Raw genomic sequence first — 24,886 nt, 5'->3', positions numbered from 1 at the left:
TAGAAAATTCTTTGTTCTCACCATGCCACAGATCATAAAGCTTTACCTCACTGCAAAGAATTAGAAGCAAACATAATCAGCAGGAATTAACAAGTAGGCTCTCTAATCTGATTGCAGTCTCGGGGCAGTAATGTATTTTGGATGTTAGCCCCTAACAGAACAAGTTGTAGTCACATATGCTCCTGTACAACCAACTTCACAAAAGTTCCAATTGCCTATGGACTTTCAATGAAGGAAGAACAACTCACTGAAGAGGAACAGAAACAGAAATTCACTTGGAAACATTTCTATAAAAGATCAAAGGGGAAAAAAGACTATAGACCCATTTCATCTATCAATAACTTATGGCAATTATAAAGACCCCACTCTGGCTTACATGTAACATTTTAAACAAGGCTCCTACATTCGTAAGCCTAAGGTATAGTTGTCAGTGCTACATTTTAATCTACATCTAAAAGATTAGTTAAAATAGCAAAGTAACTCCATTTTATTTTGTATAACTTACATCAAGATGCATGAGCAAAAACTTAAGTACCATATTCAACTGGCAGTTCACAAATATGAGAAGCTACAGGAATTACCAGTCTTTAAGATCCTAGAAGCCTTGTGCTAGAAAACTTCTTCATTCTTACATGTCTGAAAGAAAGGATCCAATTTCTAAATAAATGCTGAATGTACTCTCCTGCTGAGTGAGTGGCGAGAGCACTGATGCTGCAGCAAGACAGGCCGGGCCCAAACCGCTGCTCCAGTCCCTACAAGTCAGCTCTCTGACCCCAGGCCAATTCGTCAACCCTACCCAGCCAAAACCTGCTCATCTGTAGAGTGAAAACAACCGTACAGGGTTGCTACATTAGAAAAATGGAAAGTCTCGCCGGGCGCGGTGGCTCACGCCTGTAATCCCAGCACTTTGGGAGGCCGAGGCAGGCGGATCACGAGGTCAGGAGATCAAGACCATCCTGGCTAACACAGTGAAACCCTGTCTCTACTAAAAATACAAAAAATTAGCCGGGTGCTGTGGCGGGCGCCTGTAGTCCCAGCTACTCGGGAGGCTGAGGCATGAGAATGGCGTGAACCCGGGAGGCGGAGCTTGCAGTGAGCCGAGATCGCGCTACTGCACTCCAGCCTGGGCGACAGAGCGAGAATCCGTCTCAAAAAAAAAGAAAAATGGAAAGTCTCTAATACTGTCTGACACGGAATTCACTAAGTGGTAGTAAGTTCTGCCACCTCCCTGATAAAAGATTTCAGAAGTGTAATACAGGCTGCGTGCAGCAGCTCATGCCTGTAATCACAGCACGTCAGGAGGCCAAGATGTGGGGATTGCTTGAGCCCAGGAGTTTGAAACCAGCCTGGGTAACATAGTCAGACTGCATCTCTACAAAAACAAAAACAAAACAAAGTAACAATAAATGAGTAAATAAATAAAAATCGGCCAGGCATGATGGTGCGTGCCTGTGCTCCCAGCTACTCAGGAGGCTTGGGTGGGAGGATCACTTTAGCCTGGGAGTTGAGGCTGCAGTGCTAGCCTTGATCATACCACTGTACTGCAGCCTGGACAACAGAGTGAGACCTTGCCTAAAAAAAAAAAAAAAATTGTAGTATAATAGCTAATCCTTTATTAAAATACAACTCACTGGCTGTGTAGGATCACACTGTGGATGAGCCACAGCTGAAAATGAGAACCAGTTTTTTCCTGCCCTTTGCACAGTTGACTGTATTTCATCAACATTAGCAATTGTTTATATGACACATCAGGCTTTGGTGTGTATGTGTATATATATACATATATATACATTTTTTTAAATAGAGGATCCTTTCAGACTTACTGCTGAACTAGACCATTTTGCTTTAAAATGTCATCAATATTTTCCTAGAATTGTCTTGTGTCTAATAAAGCTATATCTGTGCTTTGAACATAAATTTATATCAAACTGACCCATTTATAATGGCCATGCTTCCTGTTCAATCGTGTTTCTGTTAACGCTATTACAATCACCAAATGCATGTGTTACCACAGAAAAAACAAGAATGTGCTTTTATAGAAAATACCCTTGGAACTGAGTTTAGTGAGAATTACATTTCCAAGACACATTTCTGATTTATGAAAGATGCTCAGGGCCCCATTAATGAGGGAAAAAGTAGTTTTAAGTCAGCTTCAAACTGTGTTACTTAATCCTTTGAGGAAAAGACAGATTGTCCCAGGTGTCCACATGTAAATGCCATTCATGTGAAAGTGCCAGACCAAGGACCCAGAGATGGTGATTTTAGTCTGTACTAATCAGCTTCTCAAAAGTCAACACTGCCATAGGGCATTTAGGAAACATACTAAGGTGGCGGCTATTTTACAAGACCTTACCCTTCCTGTGGCTATCTGGACTAGACAGGGGCTAGAACATCTGCAGGGATTTCTCGGGTGGACATCAATTACCAGGATTCTGATTAGAACAAGCAAACAAACCAGGCAACGGAAAGGAACAAAGATATGAAAGGTAAATGTGGAGTCATTACTGGTGTGCTCTGCTTCAAGAAAAGCCAAACTCAAAAAGGGGTCCTTTTAAATGAGTGTGTAAGCACTTAGTTCAACTTTCAGAATTCTGACAGCCATACAGCTTCCAAGAATGCATAAAACAAGAAACACAGTTGAAGAAATTTTACCAAAATATAATTCGTTAATGCACATGTAGATAAAGTATGTAGGAAAATGAGAAGCGGCTCTGAAGATTAATTATTAAAGGGAAGCTGAGAAAAGAGATACAAAATTGGTAAGTTTAGATAAACACATTAAAGACAGGTCACATTTATGGGGGGTGTGCTTTGGAGGTACTAACATCTATAAAGTGTCAGGCAGTGTATCACATTATAAAGTTTATTATGAAAACCTATAAAAAGTAGAATTCAAACCCAGGCTGTCTGACTCCGAGTCATGGCTCTTTCCTACACAAAGGGATAGAACTCACGAAGAGGTCAGCAGAGCAGCAAGGTGACTGTCTCTTGTTACATATGACAACAGTGTGTTTTTCTGGATTTTAACACTATCCATGGGTAATTTACGACTATATTACTCTGCAGCCCCTCCAGGAAACAGAAACCACAGATGTTTGACCTACAGGAGTGGCAACAAAAACCTGAATTACTTAGAAACAATGAGAAATCGTCAACAAATCAAGCCAGAAAATACTTTCCTTACTTCTGTGCACTGGTTGGAGATACAATGAATCCAAATGCGCTGAGGTCTATAAACTGCTGAAAAGGGTATTTTCTATGGACTCCCTTTTTCCCTAACATCTCCAATATCTCCAGCTCCTCCTCAATTGTACCAGCAGTAACTGGATTCTCATCCTTGTGAAATTAAATATAAGAATCGGGGATTCATTATAGCCTATTTATACATCATTATAGCTATTGTGTTAATGTCTATTCCTATGATTCAAATAAAAAATTCAATGTGGCCGGGCGCGGTAGCTCACGCCTGTAATCCCAGCACTTTGGGAGGCCGAGGCGGGAGGATCACGAGGTCAGGAGATCGAGACCATCCTGGCTAACACGGTGAAACCCCATCTCTACTAAAAATACAAAAAATTAGCCGGGCGCGGCAGTGGGCGCCTGTAGTCCCAGCTACTTGGGAGGCTGAGGCAGGAGAATGGCGTAAACCCGGGAGGCGGAGCTTGCAGTGAGCTGAGATCGCGCCACTGCACTCCAGCCTGAGAGACAGAGCGAGACTTTGTCTCAAAATACATACATACATACATACATAAATCAATGAATCAATCAATCAGTGGAAAGTGGCCTGGTACAGTGGCTCACACCTATAATCTCAGCACTTTGGGAGGCCGAGGCAGGCGGATCACGAGGTCAGGAGTTCAAGACCAGCCTGGCCAACGTGGTGAAACCCATCTCCACTAAAAATACAAAAATTAGCTGGGTGGTGGCATGCACCTGTAGTCCCAGCTACTCGGGAGTTGAGGCAGAATTACTTGAACCTGGGAGGCAAAGGTTACAGTGAGCCAAGACCACGCCAACTGCACTCCAGCTTGGGTGACAGAGCAAGACTCCGTGTAAAAAATAAAAATTCAAAAAAAAAAAAAAAAACTCAATGGAGAAACAGCATCATTAATGTATTTCCCTTCATACACTGACTTGATCAACATTTATTAACATTTATTAAGTAGAAGGCACTCGGGAAGATTTCCTTTATCCTTGGAGAATATCAGTCCAGTATAGAGTGTTTATTCTTTGAAAAATGGAAAGTTTAGCAGGGCATGGTGGCGCACGCCTGTAGTCCCAGCTTTACTCGGGGGCTGTGGGGGGCTGAGGTGGGAAGATCGCTTGAGCCTGGGAGGTCAAGGCTGCAGTGACCCGATTGTGCCACTGCACTCCACCAGCCTTGGGCAATAGAGCAAGACTCTGTCTCGGGGTCGGGGGGCAGGGAAGGAAGTGTTGTACAATGATTATTCTTCAGTTTTGAGGTTATAAGGATTTGGGGTAAGACAGGTTAAAACGATTGTGAATACTATTAGATTATTTACTAGCTGTGTGTCTCAGTCCCTGGGCAAACTATGTAACTTCTCTATGCTTCACTTTCTGCATATGGCAAAGAAGAACACTAACAGTGCCTTTCTCTAACTGGGGAACAGTGTGAGGATGAAACCGCACGAGATGTGTAAAACCCTTGGAAGAACAGTACATTGCACATAGTAACTGTGATTCACCTTCTTCCCCCACAAAAACAAAAACAAAAACAAAAAAAACCAAACACTTCAAGAACAAATCGAAAGTCCAAATATTTACTGAGCACTAAAGGGCAAGAGTACTGGCTTCAGCAAGGATCACAGAGAAATAAGACAGTTTCTTCCCTGGGGAGCTTGTGATAAAGAAGGGTAAGAAGTCAGAAAGAAGTCCATTTCACCCAGAAAACTGATTAAAAGCATAACCGCAGTGCCATGAAATGACACTGTTCTATGGGTCCAGAGAAGGCAGATGGGAATACATTTGGCTAGGGAGATTTTTTTTAAGTTGTCAAAAAGAAGGTGGCATTTGAGTTGTCTCAGAAGGGCAGACATTTAACAGCCAAAGTTTGTGGAGAAGGGAATGCACTCCACTCAGTGGCAGAAAAGCAGGGCAGTGCAGGGAACTGAGGAGTGGCCCAATCCAGCTGAAGCATGAGGCACATCCAGGACAGCAGGAGAGGAGGCTACAAAGGAATCTCGGGCCTTTCTGCAGAAGGCACCAGCGGCTGGGTCTACAGCACTTCACTCAGTCAGCAGTGGGCTTCCCTAAAGAATGTTTTAGAAGGAATAACATGACTGAAGCTCTGCTCTAGGCAGATTCTTCTAAGGTGTGTAGGATTGCTTGGAAAGGAAGAGCATGTTGCTGGCAGAATATATAGGGCTTAACAATCCATTAAGAGAGTGAGTGGTGGCCGGGCGCGGTGGCTCACACCTGTAATCCTAGCACTTTGGGAGGCCGAGGCGGGCGGATCACGAGGTCAGGAGATCGAGACCATCCTGGCTAACACGGTGAAACCCTGTCTCTACTAAAAATACAAACAAACAAAAAAACAGAGAGTGGTGTGCGTGTGTGTCTAAGAGAGAGGTGACTGAATGTGTGTGTGAAAGAGAGAGTGGGGGTGTGGTTGTATGTGTATGTGTGGGTGTGGGGGGTATGTATGTATCTGGGCTTTTTTATAAGGTGAGGTGAGTGGGGAAAGGCTGTCAAAGAAAAAGCTGAGAACTTCTACCCAGATAATTATAAAAACAATGATGCTACTTACAACAGGCATCAGATAATCTTTTAACACTAAATTCCCTTAATCAATCTAAAATATAACTGGATTCTTGAACCTGGGAGGCAGAGGTTGCTGTGAGCTGAATATCACGCCACAGCACTCCAGCCTGCGTGACAGAGTAGGACTCTGTCTCAAAAATAAATAAATAAATAAATAAATAAAATATAATATAACTTGATTTATAAAAACATCTACATTGTTTTCTGGAATAGTAAATAAAAGGAATAGCATTCACTAAGCACTTATGCTCAAGGATTAAATTTTCTCATCTAATCTTCACAATAAACTTATTTTATGAGCCCCACTTTATAGAGATACTGAGGCACAGAACCTCAGGTCAGACATGTGAGATGTGAGCCAGGCAGCCTGACTCCAGAGGCATGGTGCTTCATCCCGACACTATACTGCTCCCAGTGCAGCCTCCTCACAGACATATGAAGCTATTATAATACATTTTAAACCCACCACAGGAAAACTCAACATCTTCCAAACTTCTTTATGTTCAACATTATGTGTGGGCATTTCCTTAATTATACAAACCGTGTACCTACTGTGTGCCAGGCACTATGCCACGCCCTGGGGAATGATAAGTTCCTGCACTATGTTCACTGTTTCAGTGTTGGAGCCAGCTGATAATCAGACCCACGAAGTACAGGGTACAATGACAGAAACAGGATGTACTAGGAGCACTGAGGATACCCACTGTCCAGGGGGGCTAGAGAACGAAGTGGGAGGGAAGGTGGCAAGAGACAGGAGCTACAGCAAGCTCCTTGCTGCCAAATTATCAAGTGTGAGGTAGGAGATAAAGCAAGACAACCTTTTATGCCATCCATCTAAGGATCGTGGTCTCTACCCTGTAAGCAATAAGGAAGCAACAGACAGAATTAAGTAGAGAAGCTATACATCAGATGTGTACTTTTTGTCGTTCACTATGGCAGCAATGAGGACAGATCTGAAGAAGCCGCCATCAGAGGTGAAAATACCAGTTGGCTTCTGCAGCCCCAAAGCAACTGCAAGTGGGAGATAAGGTCCAGACTTCAGACTCTTCTCGGCTCATCTGACTGGAAATGTTACGGCCTTGCATCCTGTGGTCTCTCAACAGCCCTCCCTCCATCTTTCCTGTATTCCATGATAGGCAGAAATGAAAGAGATGGTATGGAAGACAACCAGTACAGGCAAAAGCAAGGGTTTGACCAGGACTAGGAACTTCTGAGAAGGGGGAAGTGGCCACACTTAATGACAATTCGTAGATCAGGGATCCATAGGAAAGAGTATATTAAAAAGCCTCATGGACAAAGACAAACAGAAAAGGCAGTCAAATATTTTTAAGTACACCCATGTTTCTGCATTTAGGATGTGTTGATACAAACGATGATATCCCAAGTCAGCATCTGAAGAGGTGTTGAAAGAATCTGCCTGAGTTTCAGGCCTTCTGAGAGCCTGCTAAAATCTGGCAAGGACAGTAAGGCGAGGAAGCAGCACCCAGCTGACATGACAGTACAGCGGCACTCTAGGGTCTTTCTTTTTTGAGACAGTGTCACTGTGTCGCCGAGGCTGGAATGCAGTGGAGCGATCTTGGCTCACTGCAACCTCCGTTTCCTGGGGTCAAGTGATTCTCATTCCTCAGCCTCCCAAGTAGCTGGGATTACAGGCACGTGTCCCCACATGCAGCTAATTTTTGTATTTTTAATGGAGGTGGGGTTCCACCATGTTGGCCAGGCTGGTCTCGAACCCCTGACCTCAGGTGATCCACCTGCCTGTCTCCCAAAGTGCTGGGGTTACAGGCATGACTCACCACGCCTGGCTAGAGTCTTTCTTAAAGGTTGCACTACTCTACCAAGCCCCATAAAAAACCTCTCCAAATCCCTGGACTTGCATACATTATAAAACCAAGAATTGGCCTGGCATGGTGGCTCACACCTGTAATCCCAGCACTTTGGGAGGCTGAGGTGGGCGGATCACGAGGTCAGGAGATCGAGACCACCCTGGCTAACATGGTGAAATCCCGTCTCTATTAAAAATACAAAAAAAAAAAAAAAAGCCAGGCGCAGTAGGGGGCACCTGCAGTCCCAGTTACTTGGGAGGCTGAGGCAGGAGAATGGTGTGAACCCAGAAGGTGGAGCTTGCAGTGAGTGGAGATCGCGCCACTGCACTCCATCCTGGGCAACAGAGCGAGATTCCATCTCAAAAATAAATAAATAAATAATAAAATTAAAAAAAAAAAGAATTTAGCTTTCATAAAGAAAAAATATATATTTTTTGAGATGAAGTCTCACTCTGTCACCAGGCTACAGCACACTGGCGTGATCTCGGCTCACTGCAACCTCTACCTCCCAGGTTCAAGCGATTCTCCTGCCTCAGCCTCCCAAGCAGCTGGGACTACAGGCGCGTGCACCATGCCCAGCTAATTTTGGATTTTTAGTAGAGACAGGGTTTCACCATGTCGGCCAGGTTGGTCTTGAACTCCTGACCTCAAGTGATCCACCTGCCTTGGTCTCCCAAAGTGCTGGGATTATAGGCGTGAGCCACCGCACCCGGCCTTAAAACATCTTCTAGAGTAGAAGTTATGAGCTAAAATAAATTTCAAGTTGAGGCCGGGCATGGTGGCTCACACCTGTAATTCCAGCACTCTGCAGTGAGATGTGATTGTGCCACTGCACTCCAGCCTGAGTGACAGAGGAAGACCCTGTCTCAAAAAAAAAAAAAAATCCAGTTGCAGCTGGAATAAAGAGAAAGATAAGTTCTTCATAATCTTGTCTGGGAATACATACAATGAGTAGCATTTATTTTAGTGTCAAGACAAAATATGTGATTGAAACAGTAATATATTTTTGCATCTAATCAGAATAGGATATTTATGAGCTAACAAGCTCATGGTTTCTCACATACAGGACTATGCTGAAATGGTAAAGAAATTAAAAATTTTGACCAGGCGCAGTGGCTCACGCCTGTAATCCCAGCACTTTGGGAGGCTGAAGTTAGGGGATCACTTGAGGTCAGGAGTTCAAGACCAGTCTGGCCAATACGGTGAAACCCCGTCTCTACTAAAAATACAAGAAGTGGCCAGGTGTGGTGGTGGGCGCCTGTAATCCCAGCTACTTGGGAGGCTGAGGAAGGAGAAATGCTTGAACCCGGGAGGTGGGGGTTGCAGTGAGCCAAGATCCTGCCATTGCACTCCAGCCTTCCAGCCTGGGTGACAGAGCGAGACCCTGTCTCAAAAAAAAAAAAAAAAGGAGAAATAAATAAAAAACTCCTACAGCAAATGAATTTCAACTTAGTCATCTGAAATGATGCCAAGAAACTCGCAGCTTTCTTAAGACTACCTTCCTAGTAAAAAGTGAATTATGTTGCTTAAATCAGTTGCTTTAGTTAATCATTTAAAATCTATCAAACAGGAATTCTGAGTGCTTTATATGTGCAGGTTCTGACAAACAATCAGAAACATTTGTTCTAACTTGTAAACATTTGTCAAAGTAAGGTAAGTCTACAAATCTGTCGACAATTATGTCAGAGTGTTACAATAATTATAAATTATCCTAAGCATCCTAATGGCTTAGATTGGATAAAGAAAATTGAAGTAAAAGCACTAGATTTCGACTCCTCCCAAATATACCTTGTCTCTCAGTATCCGTTAAGATCAATCTGCTAGCTGGGCATGGTGGTGCGAGCCTGTAATCCCAGCTGCTCTGGAGGCTGAGGCAGCAGGATCGCTTGAGGCCAGGAGGTGGAGGTTGCAGTGAGCCACAATTGTGCCACTGTACTCCAGCCTGGGCAACAGTAAGGCCTTGTCTCCAAAAAAAAAAAAAAAACAAAAAAAGCCGGAGGTGGGGGTTGGGGGGGAAGGGGTGGCTTTCATTTGCTGTCTTCTTATACCACCTCCTCATTTATCTAGAGCCTCCAACATTTTTTCTAATGTGTACTCATTTATCCTTTCTTTCTCTTTCATGCTATCTATCTAAAGAGCATTTTAAAACAATCTCTACCTTCTATTTTTAAAAATGACAAGTTTACGAGACCTAAGAATTATGGGCTATGATTTTTTTTTTTTTTTTTTTTTTTTTTGAGATGGAGTCTCCCTCTGTCCCCAGACTGGAGTGCAGTGGTGTGATCTCAGCTAACTGCAACCTCTGCCTCCCAGGTTCAAGAGATTCTCCTGCCTCACCCTCCCGAGTAGCTGGGATTACAGGTGCACACCACCATACTCAGCTAATTTTTTTATTTTTAGTAGAGACGGGGTTTCACCATGTTGGCCAGGATGGTCTCATCTCTTGACCTCGTGATCCGCCCGCCTCGGCTACCCAAAGTACTGGGATTACAGGCTTGAGCCACCACACCCAGCTGGACTATGCTTTCTTTAGTCATTTTAATTATTCTGTTTTTCCCCCTCTTTCCTTCAACTTCATTAGATTGGTTTGTATTTCCTAGAAATTTGTATGTGACTAGAATCATACAGCATGTATTCTTTTGTGTCCAGCTTCTATCACTCAACAAAATGATTCTGAAATGTATCCACGTTGTTGTATAAAAGTAGTTGGTTTCCTTTTATTACTGATACTCCACTTTAAGGACAGACCACATCTTGTTTTTCCATTAACCAACTGATGGGTATCTCAGTTGTTTCCAGTTTTTTAACTCTTACAAATAAAGCTGCTATGAACACTCATGTGTAAGTCTTTGTGTGGATACGTTTTCATTTCTCTTTGGTAAACATCTAGCAGTAGAATGGCTATATCATATGTTTAACTTTATAAGAAACGGTTAAACAGTCTTCCAAAGTGGTTCTACCATTTCCCATTCCCATGAACAGCGTATAAGAGTCTCAGTTGCTTCACAGCTTAATCAACACTTAGTATTGGCAGGTTTTAAAAATGTTAGCTACTTTAATGGGTGTGTAGGTATATCTCATGATTTTAATTTGCATTTCGCTAACAGCCACTGATGTTAAGTATCTTTTCATGTGCCTATCCACCACTGGTATAATTTTACCCATGTGTTGTTGTCTTCTTATGATTAAAGAAAAAATTTTTTTTAAATTAGCCTGATGTGGTAGCATGCACCTGTAGTCCTAGCTACTTAGGAGGCTGATGTGGGAGGATCATGAGTCCGGGAGGCTGAGGCTCCCGTGACTGTGCCACCGCACTCCAGCAAGGGTGACAGAGTGAGATCCCATCTCAAAAAAAAAAAAAAAAAAAAAAAAAAAAGCTGGGAAAAGTGGCTCACATCTTAAATTGCAGAATTTTGGGAGGCTGGGGCAGGAGGATTGCTCGAGGCCAGAAGTAGTAGCCTGAGCAACATGTGAGACCCTGAGTCTGTGGGGGCCGGGGAACCTTAAAATTATGAGATCTTTATGAATTCTAAGCCCTTTATCAGACATGTGTATTACAAGTATATTCTCCCATTCTGTGGCTTACCTTTTTGTTTTCTTTTTTTGTTTGTTTGTTTATTATACTTTAAGTTCTAGGGTACATGTGCACAACATGCAGGTTTGTTACATATGTATACATGTGCCATGTTGGTGTGCTGCACCCATTAACTCGTCATTTACATTAGGTGTATCTCCTAATGCTATCCTTCCCCCTTCCCCCAACTCCACAACAGGCCCCAGTGTGTGATGTTCCCCTTCCTGTGTCCAAGTGTTCTCATTGTTCAATTCCCACCTATGAGTGAGAACATGCAGTGTTTGGTTTTTTGTCCTTGCGATAGTTTGCTGAGAATGATGGTTTCCAGCTTCATCCATGTCCCTAGAAAGGACATGAACTCATCGTTTCTTATGGCTGCATAGTATTCCATGGTGTATATGTGCCACATTTTCTTAATCCAGTCTGTCATTGATGGACGTTTGGGTTGGTTCCAAGTCTTTGCTACTGTGAATAGTGCCACAATAAATTGATAAAGGGCTAATATCCAGAATCTACAAAGAACTTAAACAAATTTACAAGAAAAAAACAAAACACCATCAACAAGCAGGCAAAGGATATGAACAGACGCTTCTCAAAAGAAGACATTTATGCAACCAACAGACACATGAAAAAATGTTCATCATCACTGGCCATCAGAGAAATGCAAATCAAACCCACAATGAGATACCATCTCATACCAGTTAGAATGACGATCATTAAAAAGTCAAAACAACAGGTGCTGGAGAGGATGTGGAGAAATAGGAACACTTTTACACTGTTGGTGGGACTGTAAACTAGTTCAACCATTGTGGAAAACAGTGTGGCGATTCCTCAGGGATCTAGAACTAGAAATACCATTTGACTCAGCCATCCCATTACTGGGTATATAACCAAAGGATTATAAATCATGCTGCTGTAAAGACACATGCCTTTTTGCTTTCTTAATAGTGCGATTCAAAGAGCAAAAGTTTTTAATTTTTATCAAATCCAGTATATCAGTTTTCTTTGAAACTGCTTTTTGTATCCCCCAAAATCTTTTCTGACCCCAAGGTCACAAAGGATTTTCTCTTACAGGTTTTACTTTATTTTTTTTTTACATGAAGGCAATTTTATTAACAGAAAATATTTTGAGGAGTCTTGTTCACAGACGGCGACCACGGCAACTCCCATTCCTGTGAGTGCTGTCAGAGGGGATGGGGGTGGCGTCCTCAATTCTCCTGATCTTCATACCAGAGCAGACAAGGGCTCTGAGGGCCAACTGGGCCCCAGGTCCAAGGGTCTTGGTCCTATTTCCTCCTGTGGCTCGGAGTTGGATGTGTAGGGCAATGATACCCAGCTCCTTGCACCTCTGGGCCACATCCTGGGTGGCCAACATAGCAAGGATTCATCTCGGTCTGCTTTCCCCTTCATCCCACCAGTCACATGGTGACGGTTTGTTTGCCAGAAAGATCCATGACATGGACAAAAGTGTCATTGAAGGATGCAAATATATGGCAGACACCAAATATATTCTCCCCTTCAGCCACCTGAGGTCTGAGGCTGATGACCTGTTCTTCCTTCTTTTCCTTCCCCTTTCGAGATGCCATTTCTGCACGTTGTCTCCAGACTCCACACTGGAAAGCTCTTATAGGTTTTACAGTTTTAGCTTTTATATTTAGGTCTACGATCCTTTTAAGCGAGGCTCATTTTTTTCTCTATATGGAAACCTAGTTGTTTTAGCATGGTTTGCTGAAAATATTTTCCTTTCTCCATTAAATTGCCTTGTCAAAAATGAATTGACCATTTATGTATGGGTCTATTTCTGGACTTTATCCTATTCTACTGATTTATATGTGCAGCTCTTCTCCACCACCACACTGTCTTGTAGCTTTACTGTGAGCCTTAAAATCAGCTAATACAAGAATCTTAACTTTGTTCTTTTTGAAAATTGGTTTGGCTATTTTGGATTGTTTACATTTTCAGAGATTTAAAAATCAGCTTCTCAATTTCTATAAACTTCTTTGAGCATTACTTTTCTTGCTGGAAAAACAGAGAGAATATAAACTTCCCAAGTTGCTGGGAAAGCAAAAAAGAGATAATAGTGTACCAAATATGATGGCATAATAGGCATTCGATTAATGTTAGCTTTCTCTTTCTCTCCCTCTCTTGGCCTTTAAATAAACAGGATCCAATCTAGCAATGCCCTAACATTTCACTAGTGGGTCAGTGGCCATAGGAAAAATATTACTACACCAAATGACTTTTATAAGTAAATATTTGTGTTTTTACTTGGATTCAATACCGAAATACACTTGCCAAAGAAAGCAATTCAGCGTATTTACTAATAAACTGTTACAGGCCACATTTTAGGAAAGCATGAAACCACAGCCAGAACAAAAATTTAAGTATGTTTTCAAGTTCCATATAGCACCTAATTACATTATTCTGTAATACTAACAGAAAATACTTCTCTAGAAGGTCACAATGTTCCATTATTCATATTGCCGCCGCAAATGGAAAAAGTATTTTTGGTCACATTGTTTAAATATACATAAGACAAACAAAATGTGGCTACCCAATTCAACAATTAACATGTACTAATTTAAAACCCAAACCAATAAACAATCAAAAGCCTTTGAAGTATTTAAGTATAACCTAATTGATATCACTCCATGAAATAGAGAGGTATCAGTTTGCAAACACAGGCTACCAACAGGCAATTTTTGGTGAGCCACCAATGCTTTGTGGTAACCCACATCTATCAGATGAACTGATACTTAAAGAAAAACAATAATTTGCTTTCTTTTTCCATGACTATTCAATGGCCTCTTTTAGTATTTTTTTAAACATTAAAATGACTTCAAGCAATTTAACTATACTTGATTATTGAACAAATACATAAAATCTGCTGGTTAATTTTAAGGCAAGTCAGCTGCTAAGTCTTTTACTGTCCTACTTTCTTTTTTCTTTTTCTTTTTTTTTTTTTTTTGAGACAGAGCCTTCTTGCTCTGTCACCCAGGTTGGAGTGCAATGGCCTGATCTCGGCTCACTACAACCTCCCCTTCCCAGGTTCAAGCAATTCTCCTGCCTCAGCCTCCTGTGCAGCTGGGATTACAGGCATGCGCTGCCACACCCAGCCAATTTTTGTATTTTTAGTAGAGATGGGGTTTCACCATATTGGCCAGGCTGGTCTCAAACTCCTGACCTCAGGTGACCCACCCTCCTCAGCCTCCCAAAGTGCTGGGATTACAGGTGTGAGCCACCGTGCCCAGCCCTGGCCATATACTTTCTTAACAAGGAAGAAGCAAGGCCAAATCCTTTCTTTTCATGAAGATGAATGCATGACAAACCAGTAACTTTCATCTCTGTTAACTGAGCTGCATATAGAGACCTATCTCAAGACACACTAGAAATTAAGAAACTACAAAATGTTATTCCCCTCTTTGCCTTTTCTATTTGTCAAAAGCATTACCATGCTCATTTATGTAGGCTTGGCACCACCTGACTCCTCCCACTCTTTAGCCTGCATTTCAAGTTCTGTAAATATAACCTCTGTACTAGCATCATTATATCTCTCTTTTCCACTCCTGCTGCTCCCATCTTAGTTCATGCTTCCCCTCATTTGATCAGCTCATCTTTGGCAAGATTTGCAATAATATACTAAGCTAGCTCCCTGCCCCCGCATCCTAGCACTCTCTGATTCATTCTCATCACTTCAGTGATCTTTCTGAAATCAGAAATTCAACCATGTCGCTTTTCAGCTTACCATTCAATGAATTTCTTCAAATGCTAAACACAGAATTGCCACACAACCAAGCAATTCCACTCCTAGGTATATATCCAAGAGAAATGAAAACATGTCCACATAAAAACTGGGGGGCTGAGCACTGTGGCATGCACCTGTAATCCAAGCTACTCAGGAGGCTGAGGCAGGAGGATCACTTGAGCCCAGGAATTTGAGACCAGCCTGGGCAACACAGACCCCATCTCAAAACAAAACAAAAACGTGTACACTTGATCACAGCAGCATTATTCATAAAATGTAAAAGTGTAAACGAACTAAATGTCCACCAACTGACAAATGGATAAAGAAAATGTAGTACAAATATACCACACAACATTATTCGGAAACAAAAAAAGAGTGATGAACAGATAAATGGAACAGCAGGACGAGTACTGAAAACACTACCTAGGTGAAAGAAGCCGGATACAGAAGACTCCATATTATATCATTCTATTCATGTAAAATGTCCAGAATAGGAGATTCCAGAGACAGAAAGTAAATTGGTGGTTGCTTGGGGCTAAGGTAGCTGGTGAGAGTTTGGGAATAGGAGCAGCTGTGTCCAGTGTTTCTTTTGGGGGAAGCTTAAAATATTCTAAAATTAGATTGTGATAATTGCACAATTTGGTGAATAAACTAAAATTGTACACTTTAAATAGGAAAATTTGTGCCATGAAATATATCTCAACAAAATAGTTTTTAAAATCCCTGTAACTTCCTACACCCTTCCGCCTTTCCTGCCTCTTCTTTTGCCCTCCCCCCCCAACATAAGTCCTCTAACCCCTAAAGGATAAAATCTCCTGCATTAGCATGTGATAGCTACAAGAATGGGGTTCACCTTCCTACCCTTGCAGCTGTAGCCCCTGTGATCTTAAAGGAGGGATTCTGCCACCGTGAGCTTCCATTGTAAAAATGGAGAAATACCTTACAAGGATATGAGATAATGATGTAAAACATAACATGCTTAGCACTGTGCCTGGCATGCGGTTAAGTGCTCAATAAGTGATGGTCATTCTCATCATTCCCAGAAGGAACCAAAGAATCCCTCTCCCCTGGGACACTTAGAAGGCTTGAAACACCTGGTCCACCTATTAAATGTCTGCATCTTTTCCAAAATGGGGGTCAAATATCCCTCGTCCCTTTCACATTCCTCAAGGTAGTAAGCTCCTCCAGGGTAGGGCCAGTGCCTATTCACCTGTGTGCCACCCCCTGCCAAGGCTTACTGCAATACCCGGTATTAAACTGTTTCAAGAAGTATACATTAATGATTACTATGACATATATAAACTAGAATATTGATTGTCAGACCCACAGTAGCCAAGACCCACAATAAGACCCACCTACGACCCACAATAGCCAAGATCAGGGTAAATGTGTTAATTATTTTAACTCTTTTACCTCCACTCTTCAGTAACAACCTCCAGTTTTTATTTATTTATTTGAGACCGAGTCTCACTCTGTTGCCCAGGCTGGAGTGCAGTGGCTCCATCTTAGCTCACTGCAACCTCCAACTCCCAGGTTCCAGCGATTCTCATGCTTCAGCTTCTCGAGTAGCTGGGACTACAGGTACGTACCACCACACCCAGCTAATTTTTTTGTACGTCTAGTAAAGACTGGGTTTCGCCATTGTTGGCCAGGCTGGTCTCAAACTCCTGGCCTCAAGCGATCCACCCATCACAGCCTCCCAAAGTGTTGAGACTACAGGCATGAGCCACCACACCCAGCCTCCAGTTAATATTTAGTTAAGTACAGGCAACGTCCTAACTGCTCTAGAGATTATCTCATTTTATCCTCACTTGCAACAACCCTCTGCAGCAAGTACTATCATTTTATAGATAAGAAAACTGAGGCTGAGAGGTATTTACTGGTACATTTATTTCAAATGAAAAAAAATGAGGAAAAGAAAAACAAAATGCCTGTGTCCGCCACTACAGTTCACTGAACTGAATACATTCTAAGGCTGTTTGAAAATGTCCGTGACTTGCCTTTTTCCTTGCTACTAAGATAACGGAAATCATTGTTGTGCTAGACACACCTGGCTTGCCAGGACAGCCTTCTCCAGGAAACTCTCCAGCTTTGGGCGACCTCTCCCTCCACCATGACATCTCCTCCCTGCCTTCATCCTAGCTAGCCCTTGATTCATTCTTATCAACGATTTTTCTGAAATCAAAAATTCCAACCATGTCACTCTTCAGCTTACCATTCAATGAATTTCTTCAAACGCTAAAATAGAGTTGCCACACAACCTGACTTCCTTTAGAATAAACTAGAATTCTAGGCCAATACATGGATCAGTAAGACTAGATATTCCTTACTCTGGTCTCACACTGGAGCAAAACGAAGAGAAAAGGGACACAGCCAATTTTAAAGCTTTCCAAGTCACACTAAGGATTCCCAGGACCTCCGCATGAATCCAGGAAGTGCTGGAATCAGATTTTCCTCAAAGTGTCCTCTGGCAAATCCACAGTTTGAGGCCTGGTCACTGTCACACGAACAACATCAATTTGGTCAAGAGGTCCCCGGCCTGCCAGTGCAAGCCTTCGGCATTCAAGAAGAGTAAGTTGTAACAGAACTCTGAGGGCAATGACAGTGCTTCTGCTTCTGTTTTGTGTTTGTATGTTTGAGACGGAGTTTCGCTCTTGTTGCCCAAGCTGGGATGCAATGGCAGGATCTTGGCTCACCGCAATCTCCGCCTCCCGGGTTCAAGCCATTCTCCTGCCTCAGCCTCCCAAGTAGCTGGGATTACAGGTGTGCACCACCACGCCCGGCTACTTTTTTGTATTTTTAGTAGACGGGGTTTCGCCATGTTGGCCAGGCTGGTCTCGAACTCCTGACCTCAGGTGATCTGCCCGCCTCGGCCTCCCAAAGTGCTCAGATTACAGGCGTGAGCCAGCGTGCCCGGCCTAGTGCTTCTATGACCCACACTTGCAGGACTCATAAATTCTCAAACCACAGGGAAGCAGCCCCTGGAAGTCTGACTTTTCTCATCTCCTAAAATCTTATTTTCCTTGGGAAACTGAAAACAGACATAACCTCCCATCCAGTCCAGGGTGACAAGCCCAAGCTGAGGATATCGGGTCTGTGGAGACCAGAACGATTTAAAGTCTCCTCTGTTGATCAGACACTATGCCTTCTAGTCTCACTAACAAGAAATGTGTGGCTGATTCATGCTCATGGGCACTAAGACAGATTATCCATACATACAAGGAAAATAAACAACACAGCCCTTGAACTGAGTGGATAAAGAAAGCCAGAGCATCTAATAAATCTGATAAAACTTAAAAATAAATCCATAAAATAAGCAAAACCCATTAATGACGCATTCACATAAAACTAACGGAACATGCCATTCATAAAATGTAATATTCTTCACTCCTTTTTAATTTCCTGCAATAAGGCTTTGGCACTACCCCTTAAACCAACATCATCCCTCTACTTGTTTAAATACAAAAGTGCTCTCTGGTTTATGTTTCTCAGTTGACTATTCCCAAATATTTTTAATACTACTTTATTATTAAGATCTACTGACAGTAATTTACATTCCCAGATGAAATTAAAAGTTGGTATAAGTCCCCAGAACACAAGGATACATGATCAAACATGTGAACGGGCAGAAATCTACTTTACTTGGAGTTTTTCAGTTAAATACTAATTCATTCAGTTAATAAACACACTCTAAGAAGCAAATACGGGCAGAGAACAGTCTACACAATTCTCAGCAATACATGTCATTCATTTAACAATAATTATTGTACGCCTCCTCTAAACCAGGGGTTAAGGGATCAACAGTGAACGCAACAGCCTTCGGTTCTTATGAAGTTTACATTCCAGGGAGAAGGAACAATCAAGTAAAGAAGCCAACTACAAATTTCAAATGGTGAAACATGCTATTAAGAAAAATGATGTGATAAAGAATAAACAGAATACCTAGGAACTTCTTAAATGCTAACAGGGTTACTAAGGAAAAAAGACCTATCAATGTCAAACTTTATAGATGAACTAGGCAATGTATGTAGTGGCAGTGGCAGGAATAACAATAGCGGTCAAAAAGAAGTGTAAAAATGTGACAGGAATAAAGAAAAAGAAAGGAACAAGGGCTGAAAGAGTGGAAAAAAGAGAAGTGGATGTGTAACAAAACAAGTAAGGGCCCACTGTGCTCATCACTCAGACCTGCCTTCCATGAAGAGAGAGACACGGGTTTTAATTTTTGCTGTTGTTTTCAGATCCATGAGCTTAATTTATCAGTTCAAACCATACTAGAAATCACCTATTCTTCCACACTATTTGATACAAAATAAATAGAGGTTTTAAAACCCGAATAAACAGGTAAAATATAACTGCTTTTCTTCTTCTTCTTTTTTTTTTTTTTTTTTGAGAAAAGGTCTTGCTCTGTCACTGTCATCCGGGCTGGAGTGTAGTGGTGTGATCACAGCACACTGCAGCCTCAACCTCTAGGCTCAAGCCTCCCAAGTAGCTGGTACCACAGGTGTATGCCACCACACCCAGCTAATATATATATTTTTTGCAGCAATGAGGTCTAACTATGTTGCCCAGGCTGGTGTCGACCTCTTGGGCTCAAGTGATCCCCCCACCTCAGACTCCCAAAGTGCTGGGATTATAGGCATGAGCCACTGTGCCTGGCCTAGAATTGCTTTTCTTAAGACAGTAATGGGGGCAAGAGTGTTTATAAATAAATGTATCTCTTCCTACAGGACAAAATCATACGGTAAGTTTCTATTAAGATTCAAGCTTCAAGGAGAAAAGATCCTTGAAGAATACTTTTTTAAGCGACCACTCCCTAAAGTACAGGCTTAAGAAAGCTATTTAACTCAGCTATACAACACCTATGCTAAACACGAGTGATTACAATAGTCATCTTACAGCAAACTAGTGGGAAAATAACCCTGGTGAACCCTGGAAGCAAAACACTTTAGGTATAAGACAACCAAACAGAGAAGGACTCACAGAAGCTGCTGTGCATTCACCATGGCTTCCCTTCAGTCTGTGCCAAGCCAGAGTATGAAATTATCAAGATGGACCAGGTGTGGTGGCTCATGCCTGTAATCCCGGCACGTTGGGAGGCCAAGGTAGGTGGATCGTTTGGACCCTGAGTTCAAGACCAGCCTGGGCAACATGGTGAAACCTCATCTCTACAAAAAATACAAAAGTTAAACAGGTGTGGTGGTGCATACCCACAGTCCCAGCTACTCAGGAGGCTGAGGTGGGAGGATCACCTGAGCTCTGGAGGTCGAGGCTGTGGTGAGCCGTGATTGCACCACAGCACTCCAGACTGGATGACACAATGAGACCTTGTCTCAAAAACAACAAAAACCCACAAAGAAATTATAAAGATGGAGCGGAAAGCCTGCATTGGCCTTTTCTTCCTGTCTGTATCTTCCACCAAACCTCTTACCTATATTACCACAGGCTGCCATTCCCTGAGTCTCTATCTCCATTTTGAAATACCAGAAAAGCAAGCAGCCAATGAGGTTTAAAGAGTTCCAGAACCTCACTACCCAGAGAAAACAGGAAGCAACACATTCACTGTAGAAGAGCGTCCACCTTCATCGTCTCAAAGACAACTCAGACTAAAGCCTCCCTTGCTGCTTCTCTCTTCTGCCGTCTCTCTCAGCCCAACAGGACAACTCCCTTAGGTCACAGATGGGAAAAAGTTTGAAATTTCTCAAATATGCCCATTTATTCCAGTCTAACAGGTCAGACTTTTATCACCTCACAATCACAGTACTGCTAGTTTCCTCTGCTCCAAATTCATTCTGCCAGAACAATCATACTAAAATTTCATTTACTAGGTTGGTGCAAAAGTAACTGCGGTCTTTGCCAATTTTTTTTTAAATGGCAACCTAATATATTACATCAATTCCCTGTTGAGGGCAGTGAAATGTCTTATGCTTCTCTAGTTGCCTGCTGACTGACACATAGCTCAATAAATATTTGTTGCTTGAAACCATCCCATGATCACCCACCAGCCTATGCCTAGTGAGCCCTGGAAGCAATAGATTTTTAAGGCAGAGGTGTTGAATATGCAGAATGCATGTGAAAAAGTCAACAGTCAACTCAAACACCTCCAAGATAAAATGGAATATCTCTAAGACATTTCACAGTTCTGACTCCACCTAAACCAGCCTCTCTGCACTGAAATCAGGATGTCTGGGCTCTAACCCCAGCTCCGCCACTTCTGGCTATTTAACCTCTGTGTGCTTCAATTTACTCCTCATGAAAATCCAACTTGGCTTTTGTCAAGTTCTTCTTCCATCCTACCTGACTATTCAATCCCAAGCCATTCTACAAAGGTCAATAAGAGTCTTACTGAATGACCTCAGCCCATCCCTTCAGTCACTTAATATACAAACCTACAGCAAGAGTCTGAATCATTCATTTCAACTTATACCTGAGATCGTACATTACCTTGCCTCATTTAATTACTCCGCATGTATATGACGCACTCCTACCAATGTTCCACGCATGAGAGACAGAGTGACACTATTCACTGCCTCACGTGGTCTTGAGTAGCACAATAATATTAGTATCAACAACCACTGGCTGGGTACAGTGGCTCAAGTTTGTAATCCCAGCACTTTGGGAGGCTGAAGAGGCCAGATCACTTAAGCCCAGAAGTTTCACACCAGCCTGAGGAACACCGCAAAACACCGTCTCTACCAAAAAATACAAAAATAGCTGAGCATGGTGGCGCACACCTATAGTCCCAGCTACTTGGGAGGCTGAGGTGGGAGGATCACTTGAGCCCAAGGAGACGAAGGTTGCAGTGAGCCAAGATCCCACCACTGCACTCCAGCCTGGGTGACAGAGAGAGATCCTATTTCAAAAAATAAAAAAACAACTATTTTAAGTGTGGCACATTGGCTCATGCCTGTAATCCTGGCATTTTGGGAGGCTGAGGCAGGAGGATCGCTTGAGCCCAGGAGTTAAGAGACCAACCTGGACAACATAGGGAGACCCTGTCTCTACACAAAAAGTCAGTTAATTAAAAATAAATAGAAATAAAACAAAATACATAAAAAAAACTTTAAAACCTAGTTATTATGACTACCGTTTACTGTATACATCTGTATACATAAAGCGCCAGGCACTGTGCTAAGTAGCTTATGTATTTTTCTGTCCTTTACTTTTCTTAATACTTTCAGGTAAATTTCTTTTTATCACCACTTCGTAGATGAGAAAGAGACTTTACCCAAAGCTACAAAATTAGTAAGGATGGGCGAGAAGAGCGAGAGTGGATAATTCAAACTCAGCTCTGTCTACCTCCAAAGCCCCATCTTCTTTTTCTTTTTTTTAAGATAAGGGTGTCACTTTGTTTCCCAGGCTGGTCTCCAACTTCCGATCTCAGGCAATCCTCCCAACTCGGCCTCGCAAAGTGCTGGGATTACAGGCCTGAACCACTTCACCCAGCTCAAAGCCGTTTCTTAACTACATGACATTGCCTAGTAACTACTTTGGTCATTTCATATCTAAGTGTTAAGTCTTCTCTCTGAACCGCAAGCTGTTAACAGTAACAAAACAAAAGGGGCTGTTTAGTCGCTTCCAAAATGACCCATTCCTAAGTGATCCATATTCAAGCCTGTACACGAATTCACTAATTTAATCCTCCCAACGACTCTATGAGATAGTAATAATTATTACTGCCAATTTCCAAATAGGAATCAGGCACAGAAAAGTTAAATAACTTGCGTCAAATCACTTGACTGTAAGTGCTGAATTCAGAGGTGAAATGTTAACTGATAAGCTGTTTCATTTATTGACTCACTCTCAACAACTTTTATTAAGCACTCTTTCAGGGGCTGGGGATGGGGCAGTGACTAAACCAGAAAACATCCCTGCTCTCATGGAGCTTACAATCTTATTCCTCAATGTTTTCATTCAAAGACACAATCCTAAATCCTCTTAAATACCCTAAGATTACCACACAAAAACATCACATTTGGGTAACAAAAATTAATACCAAAGAAGGAGCATGGGACTTGACCCCAGAAAACCTAGGTTAAATCCCTAATTTTGCCATTTGTTAGCTGTGACCGTGGGCAAATTCCTTCACCTGACTCCATTTCATAGCCTGTAAAAAGATTATTTCGCACAATGAAGACCATATACGCTCAATAAACGAGTTTCCTCTCTCCTCCCCGCCATACAGTGACTTCATAATTTGTGCCGTCACTGAGCACGTGTTAAAGGACTACGCAGAGTTCCACTAAGGACTGAACGTGAACAACTTCTTACTTTTCAGCGCAGTTCTCTCCAGATCATCACCTCTCTGTCTCTTAAGTTCAGGCCCCAGACTACTCTGACTCAAATAAATCAGGTGGCAAGTCGGAAATGACAGCAACTCGCATCAGGACCTGGCGGTGTCTATGAAATGCTCCAGGTGACCTTCTGCAGAAGGCACTTCGATTTCCGCGGGGGAGCAGCGTGGCCTCCTAAGCCGGTACCCCGCCGCGTGCCGGGGGATGCACCACCCAGGAGAACCCCGCGGCTCCGGCACGAGTGTGTGCCCCGACACTGGCTTCCACTCAAGAGCTCTGCGACTGTCCTGACACCTGCCAACCCCGACCACCTCCTCCGGTCTGCAACTCCACCCCGCACCCAGGCGGCTGCTCCGGCTCCTCGGGTCTGTGTGCGCCGCCCGAGTGACCGCCCGCCTGGGAACGGGCGGCTCGCCCTGGCCGGAGGGGCCGGAAAAGGCCGAGCGGCCTGACCTCCCGTGGGGCTTTCCTTCCTTCCTCCAGGGCAGCGCAGCCTGCAGCCAACAGCTCGGCTACCGGCCGGGCCCGCAGGGGCGAGAAGCCCCTTACCTATCTTCACGACCGCATCCGCCAGGCACCGGTCCCACTTCCTGCCGAGCTCCGACTCCGACATGTTCCCCACCCGCGCCTCCAGCTTTCCTCTCGGCCGGCCCCCGCGCTCCGACCCCTTCAAGTCTCGCGAGAGCTGGAAACAAGTCCTAGGTCACGAAGGCCGGCGCAGACGTTCCAGATATCGCGAGATGATCCGCTGCTTCCATCCCTTCCGGTTTTTTTCAGTTGGTCGTCAAGGTGACGAGTTGCCTGGAAGCTCGAGGTGACCCTGACCTTGGGGCTGCGCCTATGGGTTGCAAGGCTGACAGTTTCCTAGGCGTCACCCCGAGCCGTTTCCAGGCCTTTCCTCCGCACCAGAGTGCGACATTGGCCCTGGAAATCCCCCGGGCAAGAGAGGGCACAGACTTGATTTATTCGCTAATTCGCTAACTTACTCACCTTCACTTTCCCTACTCACTCTCTCATTCGTTCGCTGGTTTCTTGCATTGGAATTCCCGCCTGAACCACTAACACCGAAACTGCTCTGGGAAAGGTCACCTACCGCCAAATGAAATGGACGCTTTTCTGACCTCTGTACCGCATTCCACACAATTGTCCCTCCCTCTGATCCTCCCCGGCTCCTCCTCTATTCGTTTCACTCCCGGTAACGCTACTCTTTCCTCTTCTCCCCATCTGCTGTTGTCTTTTGGTTTCCTCCAGGGCTGCCTTTTCTCTGCCCGCTGTTTAAGGAATGTTGGTTCGCAAGCTTACATCAATTCTCTTTTCACTCTACAGATTCCTGAGTAATTGCAAACATTGCCAAATTGTATCTACAGGTAAAACGTCTACCTCAGGCCTCCTATCCACGTATATATTTACACACACACACACACACACACACAGGGTGCCTTCTGTATCTATGGGCTTTGCGTCCATGGATTTAACCAACCATGGACCAGAAATATTTTTAATCAAATAAAAAATAATACAAAATTTAAAATTCAGTGCAACTATTTACGTAGCATTTACATTGTATTAGGTATTATAAGTAATCTAGAGATGATTTAAAGTATATGGGAGCCAGCGCAGTGGCATGCACCTATAGTCCCAGCTACTTGGGAAGCTGAGATGGGAGGAT

At 43.1% G+C, this 24,886-nt stretch overlaps 1 protein-coding gene and 1 pseudogene across 2 annotated transcripts in view; both read right to left on the bottom strand.

The window, feature by feature from the left end:
• The window catches only part of MICOS10 (mitochondrial contact site and cristae organizing system subunit 10), a 31,395-nt gene extending 7,214 nt beyond the window's left edge, over nucleotides 1-24,181 (bottom strand). The window contains exon 1 of the mRNA XM_003891240.4: nucleotides 23,767-24,181. Coding sequence (XP_003891289.1) covers nucleotides 23,767-23,830 — 64 coding nt within the window. The 5' untranslated portion in view covers nucleotides 23,831-24,181. The remainder of the gene's footprint in view (nucleotides 1-23,766) is intronic.
• LOC103882066 lies at nucleotides 12,267-14,242 on the bottom strand (annotated as a pseudogene). The gene has a single exon (XR_643739.4). The product of XR_643739.4 is annotated as a 40S ribosomal protein S14 pseudogene (transcript).
• Nucleotides 24,182-24,886: the final 705 nt, after the last annotated feature.

The sequence above is a fragment of the Papio anubis genome, chromosome 1 (genome assembly GCF_008728515.1).
Source record: "Papio anubis isolate 15944 chromosome 1, Panubis1.0, whole genome shotgun sequence".
Taxonomy (NCBI): Eukaryota; Metazoa; Chordata; class Mammalia; order Primates; family Cercopithecidae; genus Papio; species Papio anubis.
Note: the sequence above shows the minus strand (reverse complement) of the source record. Positions and strands in the feature narration are given on the sequence as shown.